At 38.8% G+C, this 27,200-nt stretch overlaps 1 protein-coding gene across 2 annotated transcripts in view; it reads right to left on the bottom strand.

Annotated features, from left to right (window-relative positions):
- The window catches only part of Commd10 (COMM domain containing 10), a 142,777-nt gene that overhangs the window by 93,571 nt on the left and 22,006 nt on the right, over positions 1 to 27,200 (bottom strand). For both annotated transcript variants that reach the window (XM_055622948.1, XM_055622949.1), the window contains exon 5: positions 6,983 to 7,093. In XM_055622948.1, the coding sequence (XP_055478923.1) occupies positions 6,983 to 7,093 (111 nt within the window). The remainder of the gene's footprint in view (positions 1 to 6,982; positions 7,094 to 27,200) is intronic.

Here is a 27,200-nt window from a genome sequence, read left to right as displayed (position 1 = left end):
TCAGTGGGGCCAAGGAACTGGCCCACACTAACCTGGCTGCAGATTCAAGAACACAGCTCTACTTTGGAGGAAGTACATGCTGTGCTGCAGGAGATGAAGGCATGTGTACTTGGGAATAACCATGACCTGTAGGAAGAACAAACCCAAGAATCCAGAGAGTATACGGAGTTTGGACAGAAACTAACAGAAACGACGTGATGAATCCACCGACAAACACTTTCCAAAAATACAGAAAGGTACAAGCCATACAAGTACAGGAGACACTTAGAACCCATGTAGAATAAATGACCAGACCTCCCCAGGGCACCTGTGATTAAAAGAACAAGAGTAGAGAACATGGAAAGAAAAGTTAGGGATGGAGGAGAAGCAACAACTCACAAAGGCAAGTTCAGCAAAACCACATCAGAACCTTTTAGAAGAAATCATGAAAGACAGAAAAACATGGAATGATACTTTTCAAGCACCACAAACAAAATACTTGCGAACCAAAATTACTATATACACCTACGTTACCCTTTTAAAAATGTTCAAGAAATAAAGATCTCTAAGATAAACAAAGTAAAGGAATACTAGAGAAAACTCCTAAAGGAATCTTACCAACAGATAAAGAAGAAAGGGTTCAGTAAAGAATACATTTCAGGCTGAGCCATGCTCCCCCAATTCTTCCCCATCACCTGTTTCAGCATTCCTTCTAACCTATCTCCCTTCCTCTGGAACATGCTACCTAACCTACAGAAGTCTCTGCCAGCAACCCCACAGCCACTACATTTGGCTAGGACCCAGGCAGGCTATTTGCATCATTCTCCTCTCTCCAGACTATTTTTGGACCTGCTACCTCATCCAGCCCAAGCCCTCCTATTCCCCATCTACATCCCCTTGAGATTCAGCCTCTTGGTGTGTATAAAGGATCCATAGTTTTTATAGTTTTCTGCCACCCCTTTCAGCCAATTATTCCAAATCATATCCATCCTCTGTGACTCCACATTGACCAACAGAACCACCCTCTTCCAGGGAACCCATAGCCGATTGACACACTTGCCTTGGACCCAGAATGGGCAACAGTAACCAAAGAATGAAACACTCATCTAACAAAGACCAGATACTTCAAATATCTTAACTCCAGATGCCTGGATCCTAGTGGAAAAACACAAACATAAATAGCCAAGGCAATATGCCTCTCCAGAAGCCAGCAACACTATTGCAACAGGCCCTGAGAAAAGCCATTTAGCTCAAGCACAAGACAAGGACTTCAAAACAGCAACTTTGAATATGCTCAAGGACTATTGGGAAAATGTGAGTAAATGCCTTCATGAAAATATAAATAGTTGAATGAAATAATGGAAAATATTTCAAGACATGAAAATAGAATTTAACAAAGAAATAGAATCAATCAAAAGAAAACCCAAACTGATATAAAACTGGAAATGAAAAACTTGAAGTCAAACAAAAACCTCAGAGGTAAGTCTCATTAACAGGTTTCAGCACAAAAGAGAAGATTTAGGTCTTGAAGATGAAGTAGAAAAAAATGAATAGCTCTGTCAAAGAAAACGTTAAATCTTAAAAACAAAAACAAATCCTCACATACAAAACATCCAGGAAAACTAGGACACTGTGAAAAGACCAAATCTAAGAATAATAGGCATATAGGAAGGAGAAAAACCCAAATAAAAGAATAAAAATATCTCTAATAAAACCTACACAATACAGAGATCTATATCAAGGTACAAGAGGCATACAGAACACCAATTGATAGGATCATAAAAGAAACTCTCCAGGACACAAAAGAACACTTAATGTGAACAAACAGAAGATATTTGTTTGTGAGGAGGAAAAACAATAACAGACATGTTAATGTGGCTGGGGAAAGCCCATGAGGTCTCAATACTACGCGAAGAACTACAGGCAACTAAACAACTAAGGGATGCTGAGAGCTGGAGAAATAGTCTTCCCCAGTGAAGAGCATACCAGTTGGTTATCGTAATACCAAGCAGTCATCCCTGAAAACATATGCACACAAGTAACATTATACAAACTGAGCAGGTTGTACATATGTATTCAGGAATATATTCATATTCATATTTGCATCCAGCAAAGACTAACCATCAGAAATAATTCTTTTCCACATGCGAATTGTACTCCCATCAGATAGATTATCTTGCTTGTATGATCAAGAATAAGAAAGTATCTTTTAACGTGATTTATAAAAATGTGATGTAGCATACCTTAAGATTCATTTAGAAAGTTCAGTCCTACATTTGAGAACATATTTGAAAAATCTGTAGGTGCATGTAATTCAATCAATACTACAACACCTTTAAGGGGAATCAAAGGATTTTAAATTGCTGTAACAAGAGTTCAAGATTTGATTAGCACATATTTGTTTTCTTATTGAGACATCTATCCTAAATAAATCAGAATGTTTCTCCTTAAGTAACATAGTCTGTTTAAACGGCTTCATGCAATGATATAATATAATCCTTACATCAAGGTTTGCTTTTAAAAAAAAAAAAGTAGATTCTAGTGAAATATCATCTTTATATAAACATAGATATACTCGCTAGGCAGAAGTAAACAAGTTTCTTTCAATGACAAAGTATCAACAGTCCAAACTAAATCACATAAAAAGAAAACAGTAAACTCAGAATGCACATAATCTTAAGTAAAATAATAAATCTCACATTTAAAAATAGCATCCAATATCTCAAAGTATGTGTACATATTACAGGATGGACTACTAAATCAGTAAAGTAGGAAAATAATCCAGGACCACCAACAAGCAATGCAGTACTCTTAAATAAAATGGTCTGGCTTCAAATTCTAAACGTACAGATTACTAGCCTTATGACCTGGGGAAATTATTTCATCTTTCTGAACTTCCCTTTCTCTATCATGCCTGGAAGGGATCCTTTAAACACCCAAACCTGACAACATCTAGCATTCAGTACAGTTCAAACAAATAAGGGGGGTGGAAGTTTGCTTGGTGGTAGAGCACATGCCCAGCATGGAAAGGCCATGAGTTCTATTCCCAGCATACTTGGAAAAAAAAAAAAAACTACAAAAAGGTAAAAGAGTAAACTTCATTTTTTTCTCTCTAAACAGAGCATACCATTCAGTTGGAAATATGAAGTTGTCTACCTCAGGAACCAGCATGAAAGGGTCTCTATTCACTCAAAATCATAATTATTCGTCCATAAATATCTTCTGCACCCTACGTAAAGTCCAGCTTAACATTATGAGAAATGAAAGTCTGCTGTGAAAGTAATTTTTATTGTAGTTATGGGTAAAGAATGAAACATGATTTTAATCTCTACATTCATAAAATATAATTCTGTTGAGTAACAAATTGATACGAAAATTAAGTATATATATATTTTTTAAGTATTTAGCATTTTTAGAATAATCAAATATTGATGATATTCAATATTACCAACACTTGTTACAAATGACATCATATTCTTCACAATAATTTTTTTAATTCGACAGACTATAATTCGCCTGAAAGTAGTTTAAACTATTATGTAACAGAGCTATTCATTTATCTCGGGAATTGTTTCATTCCATTTTCTTATAAAGAAATAAATGTAAGTGACAGAATGAAACAAGAAATTTCAACAGTGTAGAAAGCTTTTTAATAAATTACATTTGGCAAATGATCACAGGCAAATTAACAAAAGCTGACTCATGATGATCTCATTTATTTGTTCTATACATATCTGATTAATCGGCATTAATTATGTTGATGGAAACAGGAGAACTCTATTGTTATACACAGATTAGAAATGTAAACACTTAGCATTTCCCACAACTACTTTGAATGTTATGTTAAATAACACTGTAAATACCAGATATGGTTAGGCAAGCAAAGTGCTCTACTGCCCCCTAATGAAACAACCAAATCAAAACAAAACAAAACAAAACAAGAAACTAATTTTAAAGTATCTGTGAACCACAAAAATCATCTTACTTTGCAAAATGCAGCCAATAGACACAAAGGACATTAGCTGACAATAACTAGACTATAGATCTGTCCAAAAGCTACAATCATCCATTTTTCATGATAAAATTAGTAGCAAAACAGGAAAGCCTTGAGACAGAAATATTCCTCCGGCAAAGATAACACAGCCAAACAATGTTATCTAGCGTGATAGCAAAAGAAAACTTTAAGCTTTGCAAGCTACCCGTTCATGCCATGTTGCAAACCACCACCAGGAAACCAGCTCCTTATAAACTACACTCTGGCGAGCTACATTATGTTTTTAGCTCAGTGCTCAAAAGTGAACGCTGAACAGATATCCTCTAATTTATACTGACTATATTCCTCTTAAGATCTCAATACATGTATATTTCCTGGGTAACTATGTCATAAAATACATATTTAAAAGAATGTCCACCTGCAGCTTATTATGTTAAATAAATGATTTTACAATATGATAATTTTATACTTTGCAGTTCTTTCCATTATAACATAAGTAGTCCTGACTTCTAATGTTTCAACAAAAGCTCTTCATTTAATAAATTTTGTTTTCAAATCCTGCTCCATACCCTTATACTTTTACTTTTAGCTTATTGACAATTCCTGAATTCTCATCTCAGAACACAGAAAAATGAGAGAGAGAGAGCACAATACAGTTTGTAGTCTTTAATAACAGAAGTTACACCAATATTAACACCAAGCCGGCACATGAAATGGAAATAAAAAGAATGAACTCATGATAACAAGAGGATGGAAACAAAAATTCAACTCAAGGCAGAATTCAGCAGGTCACTGAGGAGACAGTGTAGTCATCAACCGTTCCTTGAAGCACAGCATCACGTGGACACAGCGTGTCCCTGTGCAAGTTGACAGTGCTTTTACATTCCATGGTGTGCTGCTGTCAAGGAAGTATTAGGAAAATTGTCTAGGGTCAAGTCCACACAGTTTCACAGGGGAGAGGCAGTACAAAGAAGTGGATCAATGTGCCTAACAGGGTGAAGAGCTCGCACCTCAGTGGGTGCTGCTCTCCTTGCTGTTCTACTGGGAATGACAGTGGTGCTCTAGCTCAGCACGTTGTGAGGCTAACTAATGCTCATATGTAATAAGATCCAACAAAAATTTCAAAAGAGCAACAAATAGAAAAATGTAAATATCCCTGAACCCATATCACAAAGGAGCTAGATTTCATATCTGTACTGACTTCCTGGGTAACACAAATTAAAAAAAAAAAAAAAAAAAAAAAAGACTGCCTCACTAGAAAAAGTATTCTTTCATTTGCACTATCTAACAAGGAAACAGACACATGAGCATAAAGGCATGTGTTTATGCCTATGTGATGAAGCTGGGAGGCCTCGGACATCCCAGAGTGAACTGCCATGAAAGCCCTGGTGCTTGAAGCATATCAAATATTTGGTAAAAATAATATCCCTTATCGCACATAGTGCTGTAGCTACTGGAGTAAACACGCAATAGCCATAGAGAAACAGTTACAGCACAGAGCTACTTGAGTGTGCATATTTTCACTCATGGGGGGCCCCAGGCTACTCCAGTGTGTTTCAGACCATTCTCCTAAACTAAGGAAATGCCTTCCTTGGTTCCCAGGAGAGAGGGGACTTCCTGGGCTGTCCCTGTGCTCTTGAGGTCCCAGTAGGCACAAGTAGTGAAAGTATACCAAGAAAAAAAAACAAGACATGATAAAGGAAAGAGAAAAGAAAATGACAGTAATTACATTAGCAAATAAGTTTAGTAGGAAACTTTGGCCTGACACAAATGGATTGATTGGTTGATTGATCTGTTTCAGCTACCCATATTGTACTGATATAGTGATGATGATAAAAACCAGTACGTACAGTGAATTTACCACATTGGCCTTAGTGCTTTACACACAGTAGACATGTAATCCTACAGAAACCCTACAAGATAGATACTCTATCCTACAAAGAGAGAAATGAATAGTCCTACAAAGATCAGGTGTCCTGCCTGACTTAGGTCACTGTTAAGTTGCAGCACCAAGAATAATATACTTCTCAGTTTGACACTTGATCAGTAAGTTTGTATTATTTTCCAATGAAAAATATGTGAAAGGAAATGATTTTGGAACACTGCATTAAAGTAATTCATTATATATAAGACTTAAATCACATCAATATTTTGTGGTTATATAACCTGGGCTGGCTACTGGCCCAGTTCTTTAAAAAGACAAAAATACCTATGACATAATAACTAATTGTGAACACACTATCAAAGTACATTCTATCCCATTATAAATGCAGCTACTGGAAGAATACATTCAGTCTCTGTAACCTCTCCATCTTCAGCACCCCATTTCCCAGTTCTATTTAAATATCTCAAGATGATACAAAGTCTCATCTTTTTAGAGGGGAAATTTACTCTCCCTTTTCTCTCTTAAAAGGTAATTACTATACAAAATATGACAGGTAGCTCCCATTACCTCTGAAATATATTTCTCTATAAGCCACAGTGGGAACCTTTCATGGCATGTCTTTCACCTATATTAATTATGTTCAGGTTATTCTAAAATTGATACTAAAGGAGAAACCACCCTATGATGTAAAACTGATGCAAAAATCTATCTTGCAAGAGTTAGGATTTAAACACATGAACACACTATTCCCCAAAATGTAATTCAGATTATCCCACTGTCCCAAAAACTGGCTGGACAACAAATATCTTTTTCCCTTTATGTATGCAGCTTACAGCTTACATACATACACATACACATACATACACACACACACACACACACACACACACACACACACACACGGGGGGGGCATCAAAAACAATAATTTAATAGGAACTCCATAAAGTTTTACATTACACAAATTAAGAAGTTGCAAAATGGTATTTAAAAAAAAAAAAAAAGCACATTACAGGATTAGCTGTTGTAATTGATTTGCACTTACATTTGAAATCCAGGCTCTTCTCTCCATGAAGTGTAAGACCTAACAAACAAAATACCTCATTTCCCCAGGGCATGCCTCTCACCTTGGAGTCTTCCTTGCTTACCCCCAGCTGCAGCAGGGCCTGAGGAGACTGCAGCTTTGCTTGAGCAGAGTGAGCCATTTGCAGGTTAAGCTGCCATCCCACTGTCTCTAGCTACAAAAGACAAGTGAGGGTTAGGTTCAGATGGTAAAGACAAAAAAAAAAAAAACCAAAACAGTTAACTCTAAGCACATTTCCCTCTGTAGGAATCAACACAAATAGCCTGGACTTAATGGAAAGTCAATTTCAGGCTCCTTTAAGCTGAAATGTCTGTAAACTTTCCCTCTAGACTCAGTAGATCAGCCTCCTGTCATACCTGACAAATCCAACAGTAAAAGTGTTTTCTAAACAGACTACTCTAGACAATAAAAATGCTATCAATCCAAGTACACAAAAAGAGCTGACAGTGGGTTGATTTATTGGGAGGGTGGACAGACACAGAATGTTTCTCAAACCCATTATGTAGCCCAGGATGGCCTTCAAATCCTGATCTTCCTGCCCCACCTTCCCAAGTACTGTAATTACTGACATGAGCTACCATATCCAGTTCAGCCAATGGTTTTTAAAACCTTACTGTTATTTTAAGATAAGTAAGTTACAAAGATTTATATTTGTTGATTATTTTTTTAATCCTGACCACAGTTTCTCCTCCCTTCTCTCCTCCCAGTCCCTCTGCCCCCTCCCTTCTCCTACCACCCCCCACCAACTCCCCAATCTACTCCTCCATTTCTCTTCAGAAAAGGGCAGACCTCCCATGGTATCAACCACCCATGGCATATCAAAGTGCAGAAAGACTAGGCATCTCCTCTCCTATTAAGGCTAGACAAGGAATGGGTCCCAAAGGCAGGACACATTGAGTCAGAGACAGCTCCTGCTCCCCCTGGTAGGAGTCCCACACCATGATTTACAGTCAGTAAGAAGACAGCCAGGCAAGAAACTGCTGACCTATGAGCTAGCCCGTGGTACCAGAGAGGTCATTATACTTTGCCAAGTATACTAACTTATTATGGCTCCCAATTACGGTGGAAACTGATTGTTTCCTTTGAATTTACTAACACAGAGTACATGTTAATCAGGTAGGACAAAATTAGGTTCCCTATTACATAGCACAAACAGCTTTAGGAGACTAGACTCAGCAGTATGACCATGTGGTTTTAGATTTAGTTCCCCGAAAGTCTCAAGTTTCAAGCTTTGTGAAGTGCAGTAGCTGCAAGCCTCTGACAACACAGCCTTCGTGATGATTTAACCAAACCACCTTTGCTACACAGGGTCTGAATGCCAGCCTCACAATGCTTACTCAACCAGAATACTAATCACTCAATTTGAAAGACATTTGAGCAGACACAGCAGTGACTCAAGGCCAAGCTGAAAAGAGTGCAATGAAAAGTATCATCAGTGTGGGAGAAGATGTGATGAGAAAACAGAGGCACGCTTCTGCTTCTCCCGGCTCTTTCAGAGGTTTAGAAGAGAATAAAACCTACAGCCCTTAACAAGTCAAAACTCGCTTTAAAGGTGTATATTAAGGAGCCTTAACATGCTGACCGCTAACACTGACCAAAACAGTCTCTGGGAAGGTATCTAATATGAGCCCACTGCTGTTTTCAACACTCATAAGAACAGACCTCCAGAAAGCATTGACACATCCGGTCCTTGGGAAAAGCACCTTCTAGGTATTCACATGGATCTGAAAGTAGTTCCTGACCTTACCGGCTGAGCCCACCCATGCTGTAAATTAATGCATGCCTCTCGGTGCTGCCTAACACTGGTGCAAGACAACCACTACTGAATGTGAACATCCTGCTTTGGTTCCCAGGGAAGCCATCATTCCCTCAGCCCCGGCAAAGGCAGAGTCTTTCAAGATCTCCATCCCCATATAAAACAGAAGTCCATCTACCTAAGCCATCTGCTTATCCATCTCCTTTACAGCTATCAAAACAGAAAACAGAAATGATAAATACAAGATGGTGTAGTCACTTAACTTTTTCTGTACCTCTCGAGTGCTCACCAAAGTGAACGATGGCTGTTACCCTTCTCTTCAAAAAGTACCACAGATTGTTTCTGAGTCCCTACCTTTTCTCTAACCCAATCTCAGAATTCCACTTTGTTCCTTCTTTAAAGACTCAGTAACTGTCTTACAAAACAAATCCAAAATTTTAAGTCCTAAGTCTGGTATACCAATTTCATCAAATGTGCGAACTAACTACCTTTCCAATCCTGTGTTGTAACATCCCTTGAAAGCTGTCTATAGCCCCGCCACACTGAACCAAATGTGAGTCCTAGGATACACTATGCTGTCTGCATGTCTCTTCTTTGGCTCCTACGTAATGTCTGCGGTTTTTCCTTCTCTTCCCTCTGTAGTTGTCACTCTACTTCTCAGGATACTATTTCCTTTCCTATTAGTATTTAGATCAGAATATCGTAGGAATCTACCTACATCTCTTCTCAGGGTTGACTATAATCTCCATAATGATGAAGCAAGAATCAATCACCTTCATATCCCTGTAACCTGCAACAGCCCTGACAGGGATTCTTTAAGAAGGCGTATTCACACTAAAATGAATGAGTGAGGGAATGAATGACAACTACAGAGGGAAGAGAAGGAAAAACCGCAGATATTACGTAGGAGCCAAAGAAGAGACATGCAGATAGCATAGTGTATCCTAGGACTCACATTTGGTTTCCAACTAGATATGGTTTTTAAGAAGTCAGAACTATAACTTAAGAGCCAGAATTTTCTTGGTTGGTTAGCATGTCTATTTCTGTCTCCCCTTCCCCCACAACTGAGAGAGAGAGAGAGAGAGAGAAAAGAGAAGAGAGAGAGGAGAGTTAATTTGCTATCTACTGACTAAAGCATGCCTAGTAGATACTTTTTTTTTTTTTTTTTTTTTTTTTTTTAGTGAAGAGTAAGCATTACCCTATACTGCCATTTGGTTTAGTAACTGTCAAAACTGTGATCTTGTGGGCTTATGTTTAAGTTGACCTTAATTAAGCAACTGACTTCTCTCTCTCTAAGCTTCAATTTACTCATCAACACAATAGGGAAATCATACCACGTCAGTAACTTATGAAGAGTTAAATGCCATATCATCTCCTTAGTGCCATCTATGGTCCTAACTTTTCCACATCTGTACAATTTCCAATATGTCTGTCTCTTCCTAAATAGGTATGTATTCATTCACAATACAGTCATAAATATCTTCCTGTGCTAAAAGTACACATTATTATTTTGACAAGTATAACTTATAATTTAAATCAAGCAACTATCACGCATTTGACTTTTAAGTTTAACAACACATGAATTTTTAAACATATATTTTTGGTATGTTTATTATGCATATTTATTTTGGAAAATTATTAAAAAGAAATGAGTCATTTCACAAAAAAGTAGAACTTTACTTCTAAAAGGTACTAATTGGGGATCAACCATTTGATAACCGAAAAGTATAGAATATTATCTTTTAACAATGCACATGCATTTACAATTGCATCCAATTTTGGAAGAGTTCTCCACCACCCTCTCCACATAAAAAAACCTATTAAGAGTGTCTGTGGCCTTGACTACTGTTGGAACACGGTCCAAGAAGGCAGTCATGTGAGGGGAATTCTGAGTGCTTATAAGAAAACTTCAAGGAAAAAAAACAAGAGTCTTAAAACTTATGTTTTTTGAAAAACATGGCATTGTTCCTAGAACGTGCTTTCACACCCCTCCCAGGTGAAGTGGATAGGAGTGAGTTCACTTTAGATTATTCACTACAACTGGCTGTTTTTATATGCCTCTATGGAAAAACATGTTTGCCATATGCAGCTTGTCCTGTGATTACATACTCAAGTGACCTTTCTTAACCCTCAGAGTATCTGATGCTCTGAATAAAGTTGACTAGTTTGAGACTTTAGTTCACGCAGTTTTAGGCACCATTCTCCCAGTTCCCACCACCATTCTAAAGCAGTCTACAGACCAGCACGGAGAATAACTGATAAACAGATATCCACAGGCAAAGCTGGGGGCTAAGAGATGGCTCAAAGGTTAAGAACACTGGCTGTTCTTCCAAAGGTCCTGAGTTCAATTCCCACCAACCACAAGGTGGCTCATAAACCTCCATAGTGAAATCTTGTGCCCTCTTCTGGTGTGTATCTGTACATGCAGGCATAATAATGTATAAGTAATAAATAAATCTTTAAAAAAAAAAAAAAAAAAGGCAGGCAAAGTCAACAAACCCATGAGTCTTAGTCCATAAGCAACAGAAGACAAGCAAGCAGCCTATTGCTACTGACCATGCTTCTTTTGAAGGCTTTTTCTATTCCCCATAGTATAATGAGTATGTAACTGTTTGCTGATTTCTGCCTGCTATCTAAGCGCCTGAGCAAACTGCTGAGTACGCGCTGCTCATCCTGCACACACACAGGCTCACAAATGGAGTTTCACAGAACAGCAGTCAGTACCCCGAAACATTAAAGGAAGAGAGACTTCAGAAGGTAAACACACTGACTACAGGGGACAAGCTCACAAACAAATAAAAAAGAGGGGGGAAAGTCTCTTTTCAGTGGACCTGGGAGACAAAGAAAACATTGTGAGACAGGTACTTTTACTAGCTACAATTCACAGACTACAAAGGAAAACAAAGAAGACAACTTGTTGATCAAGGTAAAAGAGCAAATGAATATCCCTTCTATTACGACTAAAACCTTTAAGTCTGAAATCACGTCAGAATAAAAACTTAAGAGAAACTGATTTAAGTGAGAGTCATCAGCACATGTTACATGAAAGCAGAAAATGGGTCAGGGACATAACTCAATTTGTAGAGTGCTAGCCTGACCAGCACAAGGCACAGCGTTCCCTATTAAGTCCTTAATCTGGTGTGGTAGCGCATTCCTGGAATCCAAGTACCCAGAGGTAGATGGAGGAGGCCCAAGGACATCCTCAACTTTACCCAGTGAGAGTCTGACACCAGCCTGGACTAAAGATCCTGTCTCAAAAAAAAAAAAAAGTGTACCTGATTAGTGCATAGTCATCAATGTAAATGCCAAAGTATCTACTCCCATTGCTTTTGTGTTACAAATGGGGTGGGGGAGGGGGAATTCAGTGTGGAAAAATTTCACCATCTAACCCAAGAGGTCAAACTTAACTTGACCCAAAAATAGGTTTATGTACTGTGATAGCTACAATGTTGCTTTTATACTAGACCAATAAAGAATTCACAGCCACAATTAGATCATAAACAAACTATAGAAAATTGTAAACTAAGGACTCTCCTACAATACAAATTGCATGTATGTATCAAATACATGACGATCTAAAAAGAAAAACTAAAAGATGTAACTGCTTAGAACATGCTATTTGCTACCACAAGCATTGGTGATACAAATATGGATAAAATCCATTCTCTCTACCAAGGTGGAAGTCTTATGGTACACTAATTAGTCCTCTGAGACCTATAATGAGAAGCAAATATAGCTGTCATCAATGTTTTAATTACACGGAACAAAATGAAATTTTATGTAGAGCTCTGCCTTAAGTTAGTTATGCTTTATTACCTCTGTTCAAAATAAAACACCGTTCGGTGTACATTTCTACATTAAAATACTCGGGAATTTTGTTGTATTGTTTATATTCAAATTTAAAATGCGGGGTCTACATTTGCTTGCTTCCTAGTTGTGGTAAAGACACTTATGAGCATAGGCAACTCGAGGAGGAAAGGATTTGCTTCAGCTTACAGTTCATGGTCCATCATCTAGAGAAGTCAGGGCAGGAACTGATGAAAGCAGAAAATGGGTTAGGGATATAGCTCATTTGGTTGAGTGCTGGGAAGGAACTAAAGCACAGGCCATGCATGGAGGACTGCTACTTATTGGTCTGTGTCTTGTGGCTTGTTCAGCCTGTTTTCTCAGACAACCTAGGAGCACCAGCTCAACACAGATGAGACATAAATCATTAATCAAGAAAGTGGCCCAAACACTTGCCAACAAGCCAATCTGATTAAGGCATTTTTCTCTACTGATGAAGGCATTTTCCTCCTCTCAAATGACTCTAGTTTGTGTCAAGTTGACAAAAACCTATCCTACACAGGGTCTTGGTTTAAATGTCAGCAAAATAACATTAAATACATGGAGAATAAAGCAGTAGTATTTTAAATGCTTTTTTCAACTCATTCCAGAACTGTAAACATCTAACAAACATTGCTTCTTTCTTGAAAATGTTACTATTTAGCTGATAGATGACTTTCTTCTCTCTCCTATGTCCATGTAAAATTTCAGTGAAATATTAACATAATTACTCTATAAAGCACAATTCTGAACATGGTCCAAATTAACAAAAATGGCTATAATATTAACTCTCTAAAGCTAAAAAATAATAAATATGGCTGGAGAGATATTCAATCAGTAAAGCACTTGTCAAGCAAGCATGACAATCAGATCCCCAGCACCCATGTAAAATGCAGGGCATGGGACCAGACAGGCAGATTCCTGGAGATCACTGGCTAGCCAATCAATGAGCTATGGGCTCAGTGAAAGACCTTATCTCAAAACATACAGTAAAGAATGCTAAGTGAACACACACACAGCTAAACACACAAATAAATAAGCAGCTAAATTTTTATTAGTAGCTCTCTAAAAATAGAAGTATTAAAACTTTTGGGATGAGAGAAAGGCATACTTCGTACCTCCCATGCAAAAGAAGGCTGCATGGGCTACATGCATGGGACGCAAATGCTGCCAATTATGATAGAGAGCACATTCTTCGTGCAGGCAGAGAGGCTGTCTGGATCTCCTAATATCTTCAATGCGGGAAAGATGATGATAAAATGTAGAAATTGTGTTTTTCCTGTACCCGGGTTTTAAAAGAAATATTATTTTCTTCAACAGAGGGAAAGAGAAATTGCTTTAAAAAAGAGGAAAAGCTACATAGTTTGAACATTCCTGATCCAGAAATCCAAACACCAAAAATGGTTCAAAATCTGGTAAGTTTTCAATAATAATGTGCCACACAAAGAGCTTGGAACTTGGGTTATTTTGAATTACACACTTCACACTGTACATGCTTAGCTGGTAAAGAGTAGCAGATATAACAAAATCTGAGGAAATGTAAAGTCTAGAACACTTCTAGTCACACGCATTTTAGGTGAGGGACACTTGACCCATACTGACAAGTGACAAAGTTTCCAGAAGAAACTCGCAAAGACAGTGCCACTAAGACTTAACCAACACTGCAAGGCATGTTTCGGACAAACCACCTGAACTGCCTTTTTCAGGTGACATCTTCAGAGATGAAGGCAAGTACCACATCCCACATTGCTGGAGTGCAGGTGTGACCTCTTCAGTCATCTTAGGAACCTGGCATTTTCCCTGGTCAACCAATTGGATCTGTATTCAAAGCCCAAGGGCCATTCTTCCTACCTCCCTGCTACTGGACAACTCACCTAATTCCAAGCACCAGTTTCTTCACTTTGGGTTCAAATTGGGTTAAAAGGGCTCACTGGACTGAGCCCTTTGTGGGCAACAAAATATGCATAAAAGTATTGGCAATGCATCTGACAAATAGGATATTAAAACAGGTACTCTCCCCCATCCTGCCTTTCAGGTCAAGATCACTGTCTATTATTTTTCCAATAATTCTCTTAAGTCTCTTCTTAAGCCTCTCTAAGAACTTTTGGACATTTAAATTGCTTCCATGCCTGCCTAGCTGATTTCAGGGCGGGTCTTCCCATTTGCTCAAAACTGCAATAAATTTCTGTTCTCTCTTTGAAAGTATTTTACGTGGCAATTGTTTCTTTTCCTATGGATTTAGTTCCATGACTCAGTTCTGGCTTTCCGTGGCTTGACTTCTCTTACTGGCAATGTGAAAACATCCTCTGAGTCCCATACCACACAAGTAACCAAACCTCATCTTACTCCTTCAGTATCTAAGTACAGACTCTCATTTCTAGTGTATACCACATTTCTCTTCTTCATATACCTGCTTCTTTTGTTTTTATAAAAGCATATAGCTGTTTATTTTCAAATATGTTCTATCAAATTGTTTCAGATAGCTTATTTGATGCCAGAGTTGATTTTACATTCTAAATCCTTTAGAGAAGAATTTTAAGATTTATTTCTATTACTAATAAAATATTTGACCTTTGTTCTAAATGAGTTAATATTATATTTCAAGCTTTATTACTGTTTGTAAATCTCACTGTGTTTGCCACCCATGTATACATTACTTTGATACACACAGTGTATTCACCAGGGTATTAGTTAGAAATTAGTTACTGGAAGAACATTAAAAAAAAAAAAAAAAAAGACCCAGTATTTGGAAGTTAACCACATGCTTTTAGATAATGCCCAAAATAAAAAGAAAGTCTAAGGAAAATCAAAATCTATGTTGAACTAATTGTAAAAGAAAATTTAGAAGCAGGAAAGAATTTTTATATTTGAAAATAAAAGCACAATTCAAAGGGGAAAACCAGTAAATCAACCATCAACACAATCAGTTTTTGCTCTGCAAATGACCCCATTAAAAGACAAGTCACACTGTACACTAGGGGTGGTTATGTGCAAACCACATGCCTGACAAAGGATTGGTGTTTTATATAAATAAGGAGTACTCACACCATAAGATACGACTTAAAATGTGGCTCTCAGCCTTCATCAAAGAACTTTGTTTTTGCAGCAGATAGGGTTGTTACAGAGATCCATTGGTCCAACTGCACCGAACAGGTGAACGTGGAGTCCGAGCACAACGCAACTCGTAAAGCTCAGAGACCATCACAAAGGAGGCAGCAGAAAGACTGTAAGACCCAGAGGACCAGGATGCCAGCGATGAGATACTGCCAGCTATGAGATGTAGACACTGAATTAATAAAACCCTAACAATACAGCTGTCTAAGAAAGACCTCAGTAACGACCACACCCGCTGATAGGGCAACATGGAGGGGTACATTTTTACAAGGCTCCTGAATTTCTTTCTTTTTGTTGTTATAATACTATGACCAAAAGTGACGTATAGAACAGTTTGTTTTGGCTTGTAGTTCTGAAGGGAGAGTGCAGGAGGCACAAGAAGCTAAGAGAACACATTGTCAACTGAAAACATCAAGTAGAGAGTGAACTGGAAATGGAACAAGGCAGCCAGGCGTGGCGGTGCATGCCTGTAATCCCCGAACTCAGGGAGGCAGAGGCAGGCGGATCTCTGTGAGTTCAAGGCCAGCCTGGTCTACAAAGCAAGTCCAGGACAGCCAAGGCTACATAGAAAAACCCTGTCTAGAAAAAAAAAAAAAATACCCCCTCAAAAGGAATGGGTCAAAGTTTGCCCCCAGTGATGTGCATTCTCTAGCAAGGTTCCAACTCCTAAATGATCCACTACCTTCCCGAATAGCACCAAACATTCAAGTGGGAAAGCGCACAGAGGGCATTTCTCATTTGAACCACCACAGTCCTACCTCTAGACAAAGGGCTACAGGTAATAAACAGTTGCTGAGAGGAAAAATCGGTTTTGTCCAGGGATGATGAGAGGTTATTCAGTCATAAGTGGTCAGTCCTAAACACATGTACATACTTAAATACATGTACATGCAACACTAAATAGACTTGGTAGGTTATGTGCATGTGTGTGAGTATGTGTGGGTACATGTGTGTATGCACATATGTGCGTGTTTTGAAATAATACATAAGAAAAAAGATCATGAATTAAGGGGGGTCACTAGAGTAGGAAGGAGAGAGGGAAAAGTGGAAATGACATAAGTACAGTATTTTTTACATATGCACAACACATGAGGAGACATCTCAGGTGAGAAGAGATATAACAGCAAATCAGCACAAGAAAAATGCTAACCATCACTGATCATCAGAGAAATGCAAATAAAGCAATGATGAGACTTTACTACATGACTTTTTTAACAGATACATGTGTCAATACAAACTTTGGCAAACATATAGAGAATGTAGATCATTGCTGGTAGGAATACAAAACAATATAGTCACTTTAGTTTTTCTTAGAAAAAACAGCTACCATATGATTTAATAATTATGAGACAAATAAAAACTTGAGTTCACACAACAACCTACACACAAATGTTAATGACAATCACCTGTAATAATCCCAAACTGGAAATATCTAAAGTGTCCTTCCATAATTGAATGTTTAAACTATGTTCTATACATACTATGGCAATAAAAAAGGAATTGGCATGCAAGGAGAAATCTCTAGAAAATTGTAGGTATGAGCCAAAAGTCAACCCAGACTATTATATACAGCAGAACTCCCCTCATGTACCACTCTTGAAAGGACAGTACAGAAGGACAAGAGATCTGTGGTTGTCTAGAATACACAAAATGGGCAGGGGAGAGAAATGGGTGTGTATGTACAAGGACAACATGAGCAAAACTGGTGATAGAGGCACTCTGCATTCTGACTGCTTGAACGCCATTAACCTACCTGTGGTGATGCACTGGGCTTGGGAAGGTGCTTCCCCATTGGGGAAACTGGAGGCTCTGTTAGTTCTTACAACCTGCCTGTGAAAGACCCCAGCCTCACCCTAAGTTAAACATAGCTAACGCCATTTTGTGGGACACCACTGTTTTGTAAAACTCTGAAGGCTAAATGGGAAACTGGAAAATTACTAAGAAACCCAGCTGTGTCATCCACTTGGGATATCTGCGGTCAGGCTGCCCCAGTGGAGCTAAAAACAGTTTGTATTAATCACCCTCATGGATATCTGTGAGACTGTTCCAGTTAAGATAAGGGTCCTAAGGAAAACAACAGGTGGCGGGCCAAGTTAAGGGGGTCATCATGACTGTTTCGACCACCCAGTTCCTGGAATCTTGGTGTCCCTGCCAAACTTTGACACAAATCGTGGTCTCATGTAAATGTACCAATCAGCCCCCTGTAACCATGCTTCTCGCTTCTGTACCAGCGCTTCTGCTCTAAAACCCTATAAAAGCCCAGCTTTGCACCCAGAGGGCGCGCAAAGTCCTCCGAGTGACTCTGCTGCCCCGGGTACCCGTGTATCAAAATAAAAGCCTCTTGCTGTTTGCATCCAAATGGCCTCGTTGTTCCTTGGGAGGGGGTCTCTCAGACGAAAGATACCCTCCGGGGGTCTTTCACCTGTAAATCTAAACTCATGTCCCACACCTGACTGATGTCTCAAGGGAGTGCATAGAAAAGAGGAAAATGAAGAAATAGATGAATTCTTCTATTTATGGCAAATTTCCTAAGTTCAAAACTATACTCTGGTCTTAGGTATTTAATTAGTTATTGAAAACAATGCCATTTCTCTACACAGTTGCTGTAATCTCACGTAGCTTTTCCATAGGCTGTGTCCTGAAAGCACACATACAGAATGAAGTACAACACAAAAAGGCTTCCTAAATCTTTCTCATAATGAAAAAGAACTTTCGTTTTTCAACTAGATGTATAATCTGCTTTGCAGGGTCGTGTTTTTGAAGTATGCTCGTTATACATCCCCATGACCAAGAAAGAAAGGCCTTTGGGGAAATCAATTTGTCAGTCTACACAGATAAGTCCTCAACAATGTGTATTTGTGTGAACTCCAACATGTTAGATCCACACTTTAGACTTAGATATATATATAAAAAAAAAAAAAGAGGTAGTTATTCTTTTCAATATCCTGAGGAAAGAGTATGGAGCCTGTTTCTTCTAGAAACAAGAGTGTACTGAAGGAAAACAGGGATGAACCCACAATTTCAGGCTGTGTTTCCTGGAACAACTCCACACCAGAGCACACTGCTGCAGCATAGTCCATAGCACAGCGGAATGGGGGTGGGGAGTGGAAGGAATCTAGTGGGGTCCTGACAATCCACTCAATTGAGACCATTAATCAAATAAGCAAAGTTGTAAACTGCTGTCTGAGGACCCCCAGGAGATGCCAAGTTTTATGGGGAGATAGGGCTCAACTTACTAAGTAGTAACCAAAAGCTTTGGCCAAATCAGAACCAAGCTGCTGTCAGAATAATGTAAGACAAGATTGCTACACTATCAAGTAACTTAATTCAAGGAATTCACGTCATTCCCTGCTTTGTACAGGATGGGTTCCTAATTGCAGGGTGTGTAAAACCAAATAAACAAACAAACAAAGGAAGGAAGGAAGGAAGTTTCATTCTCATTACCCTCAGAACCAAAAACAAACAAGCAAACAACAACAAAAAACCCTACCAAAGCATTAGAGCAACTGTCTAGCATTTTATATGTTTCTCAAATACTATTGTTTTAGTTAGGCTCCTGTTCTGTGATAAACACCATGACCAAAGGCAACTTGTAGAGGTTAGGGTTTATTTCACCTTACAGGTTACAGTCCATCCTCAGGGGAAGCCAAGGTGAGAAATCAAGGCAGGAATGTGAAGCAGAAAGCATGGGAGAACATTGCTTATTGACTTGCTCCCTCTGCCTTGTTCAGCTGCCTTTCTTACAGCTCAGGCCCACCTGCCTAGGACTGACATTACCCACAGGGAGCTGAGCCCTCCTATCTCAATTAGCAACTAAAAAAAAAAAAAAAATGCCCCCACAGACATGTAATAGACCAATCTGATGGAGGCAATTCTTTGGTTGAAGTTTCTCTTTCAAAGTAACACTAAGTTCATGTCAAATTGACAGCAGAGGGTAACTATAACAGTTATCCACATATGTAACCTGGTCCTGTTGGAATAGTGATGATTGCTACACCTGAGTAAATAGTATTAATTCTTATGAAAATATCTATAAAACTGCATTTTCACCTTAGTTTTTTTATCCATTTTTAAACAGCAGTGGAAATGATGGAAATGATGAATCAGTCATAGCTGTAGTGTAAAGCTGGCAATGCTCTCCACACTTATGTCTCAACTCCAAGAAGCACAGTGCAGGAGGTCACATTTCAAAATGCCAGCTAGTCAGCTGGTAACAGAATTCTGCACTCTGTGCACTGTCAGAACTGTAGCAGAACTGATGGCAAGCATATGGAAAACAAATGTCAGTAAATAAGTCAGGAGCCATCTGTGCAGATAAGCTCACATGGTCAACTCGCCACCTCCTTTCACGTGGTGGAAAAGACAGAAGGTGGCAGCTATCCACCAAGTCAATGGAGAGGGGATAGACAGAGAGACGGGGACAGACAAGACAGAGACAGACAGAAAGGAAGAGAGAGCAAACGCAAACACACACACACACACACACACACACACACATACTATAACACTAACATTCACCCCAGAGGCAATGAAATATGAGCCACTGTAAAGTCAGTTTAAAACCACAGGCCTATCACAAATTCCCTCAACATGCCTAACAGCTCAGAGACTCCTTTCACCAGGTCAAAGCTGTAAGAAACAATACTTTCAAAGATATAGTTACAGATGCTACAGATACACAGATGTGGAGACACTCCCTGATCGATAACAAGCTGTTTTGGATCACTCCCCACTGCCAGACACTGTAACTCCAGCATTAATTAGCTCAGTGTTGTAACTGCTCTAAGAACTTACTCAGTGACTTACACTGAAAAGAAAAAAATGAAGACACCTACTTTCCTGAAGCCAACATTCGAGTGAATAAAAGACCCACTGATGATTAATAAGTAAGCAATATTGTATGGTATTGAATGATAAGAACAAAATAAAAGAGGATTAGATATGGTAGACAAGAGCACAATTTTAAAGATTGTAGTCCAGAAAACAATCTGAGACCATAAAAGCCTGAAGACCTAAGTTCAATATTTAGACCCCACATAAGAAGCCCTATGATATGCTGGCACAAATCTATAATCCCAGCACTCCTACAGTGAAATAGGAAGTGAAAAGAGAACAGACAAGACGCTCTCATGCAGTGAAGCAACAGAAACAAAAGATTTTGGACTAAAAAAAGTCTCAAAGGACCATTCTAGTGGGAACTTGGAAGACAAGAATGTGGACCATGAAGGCCTGGTTTCTGAGAGTTCAAGGAAAACAAGAACTCCATCAGGGACTGGGTTAGGGGCCATTTGTGTGACATTCTATCGAAGAATCATGTATCCTGCCCTGTCAATAAAACTTGAATGAAGTTCAGTATAAAGGTGATGGACTAGTTTGTTTGGTGGAGGAAATTTGAAGACAGGCCAGCCCTCGGGTTGTGGCATGGCCAGTGCTCCCTGCTCTCATACAGGTCTCTAGTGATACAGTAAGAAGCTTGGTGAGGAAACGTGTGTAGCTTCGACCTGAGCTGACAACAAAGTATCTGTAGTAGTTAGAGACTAGTAAATACCAGAAAAGGGAAACCTGGGACTTTACACCAGGACAACACTTGTGGAAGGCTCCAGCTTTTGAAAATGCAAATTCACTTGAAAGAGAAAGCTGAGAATGTCTGTCATTCTTAAAAGCCTCTTTCTTGTTTGTTTGGCTGTTTATTTTAAAAAGTCTTGCTTTATGGTGCCCAGATATGTTGAGAACAAACTAACACAACCCATGCTGCCCTTGAACTCAGGATGATCTTCCTAAATGACTGTCTCCCTCCACAGAGCATACAGTGCTGATCTCTGGGAAGACAACACTTTGAGCAGTCTCCAGAGGACAACAGGAAAATGCTGCCTTCTGCAAAAGTCCAAAAGGAAACTGACCGAACCAGTGATCTATTTTCAGCACTCTGCATTTCATGTTACCAAATCATCGAGTCTCAAGAGGTAGAAATGCTTATTATAAACATCACAATTTAGGAATACGCCCTAATTTTATCCTCAAGATGCAGTAAGGTCTCACTTTCAGGGTAATAAAAATATGCACTTCTTGACCTACAAACTTACCCAAAGTACCTATCATGAGACTTCTCTCCAAACTAAACTTAAGATATTGGTAAGACACATCAATGACTTTCAAATTGCTATGGCTCCGTATCAAAAATATATGAATAGTACAAGTTTGAGGACAGTGAAATGTCATTCAACTAATGATCTCAAAATTGGCAACACTGAAAAACTACATCAGCTGTATTTAGCAGCGCACATCTTGGAACACGATGACATAATCAGAGTAATCTTGCTAAGAGCACAGTTTTTTGGCATTAGCAAAATCTTTATTCAATTTATTAATGGTTCTGGTCTCAACCAATTACTTAGGAGAGAATACGTTTCTGTTCTGAATAAAACTGAATAATGCTCTTTTAGATTAAAACTCTTTAAATTGACTGCTGTCTCAACAGCTAAATCCATCACCTTTTTGCTCCCTAGAAGAATGTCCATCTGTTTCAAGCTAAGGCAACTCTTCCTATACTTGTACTTTTAAAGAGAGAAATTTAAATGTCTGGAATCTAGGATTCTAACAAGATTCAAGAGCCAAAATGTAAATAAAACACAGACATACACACACAGGCTCACACACACACACACACACACACACACACACAAACACACATACAGTTTAAAATACAACAAAAATTAAAGCAAAAGAGCACTAGGAAACAAAAAGTACAATTCATACCTCTTCATTGAACTATTCTTTTTTCACCAATAAGTAGAAATATCTTTCTTTTTAAGAAAAGCAAACAAACTGAATTTCAAATTATCATAATTTGTGAGTCACTTAACAACTATTTCTTGAGACTCTGCTGTTTTCCAAAGTACACTACATCAGTGAAACTACACCATTGAACAAAGCAGACAAACGGTTCTGTCCTTGTAGAGTTTGTATATAAGACCAAGGCAAACAATTTAAAAAGTAAACCGGTAAAATGTAAAGTAGCATGGTACAAAATGAGCTACCATCAATAGACGGTTCTTCCAATTATGAGGGTCTAAGATAAATGTCACCTTTAAACACAGATCTGAAGATTGTAAAGGAGCCGGCCATATGGACATCCAGTAAAAAAAAGCCTCTGAGGCCAAAAGATCAGAGAAATTCAGAGTGATCCAGGTGGGAGATATTAAGCAGTAAAGGTCAACAAGATAGTCAGTGGGCTGAGGGAAGACTACAGATCACAGACGCAACTGTAAGAAATGAATTCCTTTATAAGCAACACAGAAAGCCACTCATGGATTTGTGGTAGAAAAGGAACAGAAGAAGACAGAGTTTAAACCAATCAAATCACTGTTGGTAACCAGAGCTAGTAAAAGCTACATCATGTTACATTTAATTCCAGCACTCAGGAGAGACAGAGGCAGGCGGACCTCTGAGTTCGAGGTCACCTTTCTCTACAGAGTGAGTTCCAGGACAGACAAGGCTACAAAGCTAAATCCTGTCTAGAAAAAAACAAGAAAAAAAAATCCTTAGAGACAAAAATTATAACCCCCAGACAGAATTTTTCCCATGACAGACAAAAATGAATAGCAGCAGGCACAAAGCAGGGTAAATTTGACTAAAAAATAAAGATAAAAATAAAGGATTCTGAGTCTTTTGTTTGCTTGTTTGTTTTGGTTTTTTGAGACAGTGATTCTCTATGTAGCCTTGCCTGACCTAGACTCACTTTGTAGACCAGGCTGGCCTGGAACTCACAGCAATGTGCCTGCCTCTGCCTCCCTGAATGCTGGGATTACAGGCGTGGGCTACCACACCTGGCTACGAGAATTGTGACTCTTAAAAGGAAACCATGTAGTGGAGAAATTCACATGTTTCTGACTTTCCCTAATCCTTGTTGTGTGACGTGGCTAAAACTCTAAAAGAAAGCTTTAGAGTGTTTTGACTTAAGGTAATCAGTGATCCCATTCTTAGATCCATATTCAAGGGAAATGGAAACATACATCCATAAGAGGACTTGTCCACTAATTGGCCTTACCCTACACCATGAATGATGCTTTTCCCAGAAGCCATACAATGCCAAAGAAAAAGCCCAGGTCCAGGTCTAGAGTATCTCCCCTCAAGTTGTTGATCAGAACATTGCCAAAATAACACAGGCTATTGTCTAAAGATACCACATTCATTGATCACAGGACATGAAAAAATCAAGTTGATATTAATCAGGAAGATTCTTCTCTGATAGCTTACAGAGTACTCAAAGGTACTATGAAAGCTTCTGGGAAGTAAAAGCTTCAACAGTCTGGTGAGCCCTGGGAACTGCAACAGCAACCAGCATGATAAGATGTGCCCATGACTGCAATCGTGGCATGAATGCTATGGGAGTAGCCAACCACTTTCTAATTGAATTGAAACCTTCTACACAAAGATGTTGGTACTGCAAATCTAGCCAAGAAAATGGTACAAAACATGATTGAGGGGCTCATAGGCCCCAGAGGCGAAGCTACAATGATTATTCTGCTAAATGGCAAAAATAACAAACTGCTCCCTAGACTCATACCTTCTACTCATAGATTAGAGAAGTTTCTTTATTCGGAGACAGTAGTGAATGCAGAGAACTGATCAAACTGAAAAGAACAAGTCTCAGTGGAAATGGAACATCTATACCACATTCCCCCCAAAGCTCAAGACATCATAGAGAAGGAGGCAGGAAGATGTCAGGACTGGAGTAGAATAGTGTCTTCTCGCTATCATAGGACTTTTGCACTCATTAACTCACAGCAGCTGTGGTTGCCTGAACACTATCTGCACAAGATGAAGCCAATCAGCATTACAGTACAGAATAGAAAGCATTCACAAGTCCTCACCCTTACCTAAGGAGCTGTGCACAGATGACGGCTTCTAGACTCACTTTTCTTTAAGGGCGTGACCCTTTGTAGGTCAACCATGATCCAGTGAATAGTGCCAAACTTACAAGTATATGTGCAGAACATATGAGCTCAGTGGATCATTAAAACAACAAAACAAAAACAGGACACAAAATTAAGAAGAAGGGTGAATCTGGGAGGAGTTAGGGGGAAAAGTAGGGAGAGAGTATGATCAAAATATATTGTGTATAAAGTTACCAAAGAATAAAAACACTTTTTAAAGGAAGACAAGGATTTGTCCATAAATGTTCACAGCACTGTTCCTCTTAACAGCACAGAACTGTGACTGCTCCAACATCTGCAAATAGAAACACACAGTGACTTTCAATTAGTGGACTGTTACACAACAATAAAAGAACAATCGATACCTGTCACACCACCAGACAAGCCAGGAATGTGTTCACTGTCGTTAGGTCAATACATGTTACACACATGTGTTTATATTAACTTTAACATCAAACCTAAGCTATGGCGATATAACTAAGAAGAGGATGTTGCTGGGTATAGTGGTATACATCTTTAGTCCCAACACTCGGGTGGCAGAGGCAGGTGGATCTCTGTGAGTTCAGGCCAGCTTGGTCTACACAGATAGTTCCAGGCCAGTCATAGCTACATAGTGAGACTGTGTTAAATAAAAAAAAAATTAAGAGCTGAGGGTAGAGAGATCAAAGTAAACTGCAGGCCTCTGGATGATGAACATATGGTATATGATGTTGTTACCGTTGGCTGACTAATATACAGAGGTTCCAAACTCACCAGCTGAACACTTCACACCCCTGCACTTTATTGCAAGGAAGTTATAGTTCTGTAAAGGTAGCATCAAAAATAGAGCAGAATAGATCAGAACCTCATACTCAATTCAAATACCTAGAAAAAAAAATACGCCTTTTATTTAATTACATGGCAATTACTGAAGTAATAGAGGCAGAAATTTGAGTTGGATGTGGATATGATTTCAAAAAAGTACCTTTCTTATGAATAATGACAATGATGTAACAGGAATTTAAATTCTGAAAGACCACTCACATGTACATTTATAGTGACACTGTGTGTCTAAAGATACAGATGCTGAAATACACTATGTTCCCTTTCTAATAAAACTATTCATCTATTCTCAGAATTCCAAAAAAAATGCAATAAAAATATTCAACAAAGTAACATGACCAACATCAGCTATAAAATGTCAAGTTCTAATTTTTCTTTATTATGCTCTCATATATATTACATCCTTACAGCAGTTTCTCCTCCCTGATGCCTCCTAGTACCTCTCCAGCACTCCCCTCTCTCCCTGATCAGCTCCTCCTTCATTTCCCTTCAAAAAAGAGCAGGCCTCCCAGGGCTATCAGCTGAACATGGCAGAACAAGTTACAACAGACTAGACACAAAGCCTTGTATCAAGGCTGGATGAGGCAACCTAGAAGAGGGAAAAGCAAGTTCTAATTATTTTACACTGAATTAAAAAAAATAATAAAGTTTCTCTGCATGGGTGGAGAATGCGCCTCCTAGAAGTTATGTGTTATAAAAAAAAAAAAAAAAACTCTCAGTGACAGACATGGGTTACCTACCTATGAGTTGCTGATCAGGGAGGCCTCAAACAACACAGGCCACAGATACTGCTCTTATAAGCATTATAGAGCTATAATAAGCTATAGATACTGTTATTATAAGCATTATAATCTTATAAACACCCACCAAACTAGATTGTAAGATTATAATGCTGAAGATACTTTGGTTTCAGGACATTAAGAGCTCAATCTCAAACTACCTGGGAAACTTTCTCCCTGCTGGCTAGCTTTCACAGGGCTAGAAGGTACTGTGCAGGTCACTGGAAAAGACATCAATTATCTTACCCAGCATTGAACCCTGTATGCGACAGTACCAACCTTCTAGGCAACACGTGTCCACTGGCTCAATAGTGGCATGACTGCTAGAAGGTTAACCAACTGCTTTCTTGTTGGATTTGAGGTCTGCTCCATGGGAGGGATTTCATGCCTAAACTCAGGGCTACAGAGACCATGGGCCTTAGGGGGAACCTACTGTTATTGCTAAATAATCATGATGTTAAACTTTTTTGTAAAGAATTATGTTTATAACCACAGATTTATAGTGCTCTTAACCTTGGCCAAAGAAGCAGTGAACAGCAGTCCATATTGACTCATAACTGATCAAAATGCTAAAATAAGATACTAAGTGCTCATCCATAAATGGGACATCTATACCAACGCCTCCATCCCAAAGCTTAGAGAACATCACGGGGGTGAGCACAAGAATGTTAAGAGCCAGAGGACAGCAAGGAATGCTGTGAAATGCCTTTTGGACATGGCATGACTATTGCATTCATCAATTCATATCAATTGTGGTTACCTGCACAAAACATACAGAAGAGCAAGCCAGTAAAATTCCAGCATGGATAAGTAAGTGTGTCACAAGGCCCTATCCCTAGCTGAGGAGTTATTTGTAGCTACTAGCTGGCATAGGAGGAGGAGTCATTTTTCTCTAGGGATGTGGCCAGTGGTAGGTTGCCTATACGGGATGGCCCCATATGCATACAGGTAGCATTAAATGGACTCAGTGGGTTCTTTCTTTCTTTCTTTCTTTCTTTCTTTCTTTCTTTCTTTCTTTCTTTCTTTCTT

Source organism: Psammomys obesus, unplaced genomic scaffold (genome assembly GCF_907164565.1).
Source record: "Psammomys obesus unplaced genomic scaffold, mPsaObe1.curated_primary_1811, whole genome shotgun sequence".
In the NCBI taxonomy this organism is placed as follows: Eukaryota; Metazoa; Chordata; class Mammalia; order Rodentia; family Muridae; genus Psammomys; species Psammomys obesus.
This window is presented reverse-complemented; position numbering and strand designations above follow the sequence as displayed.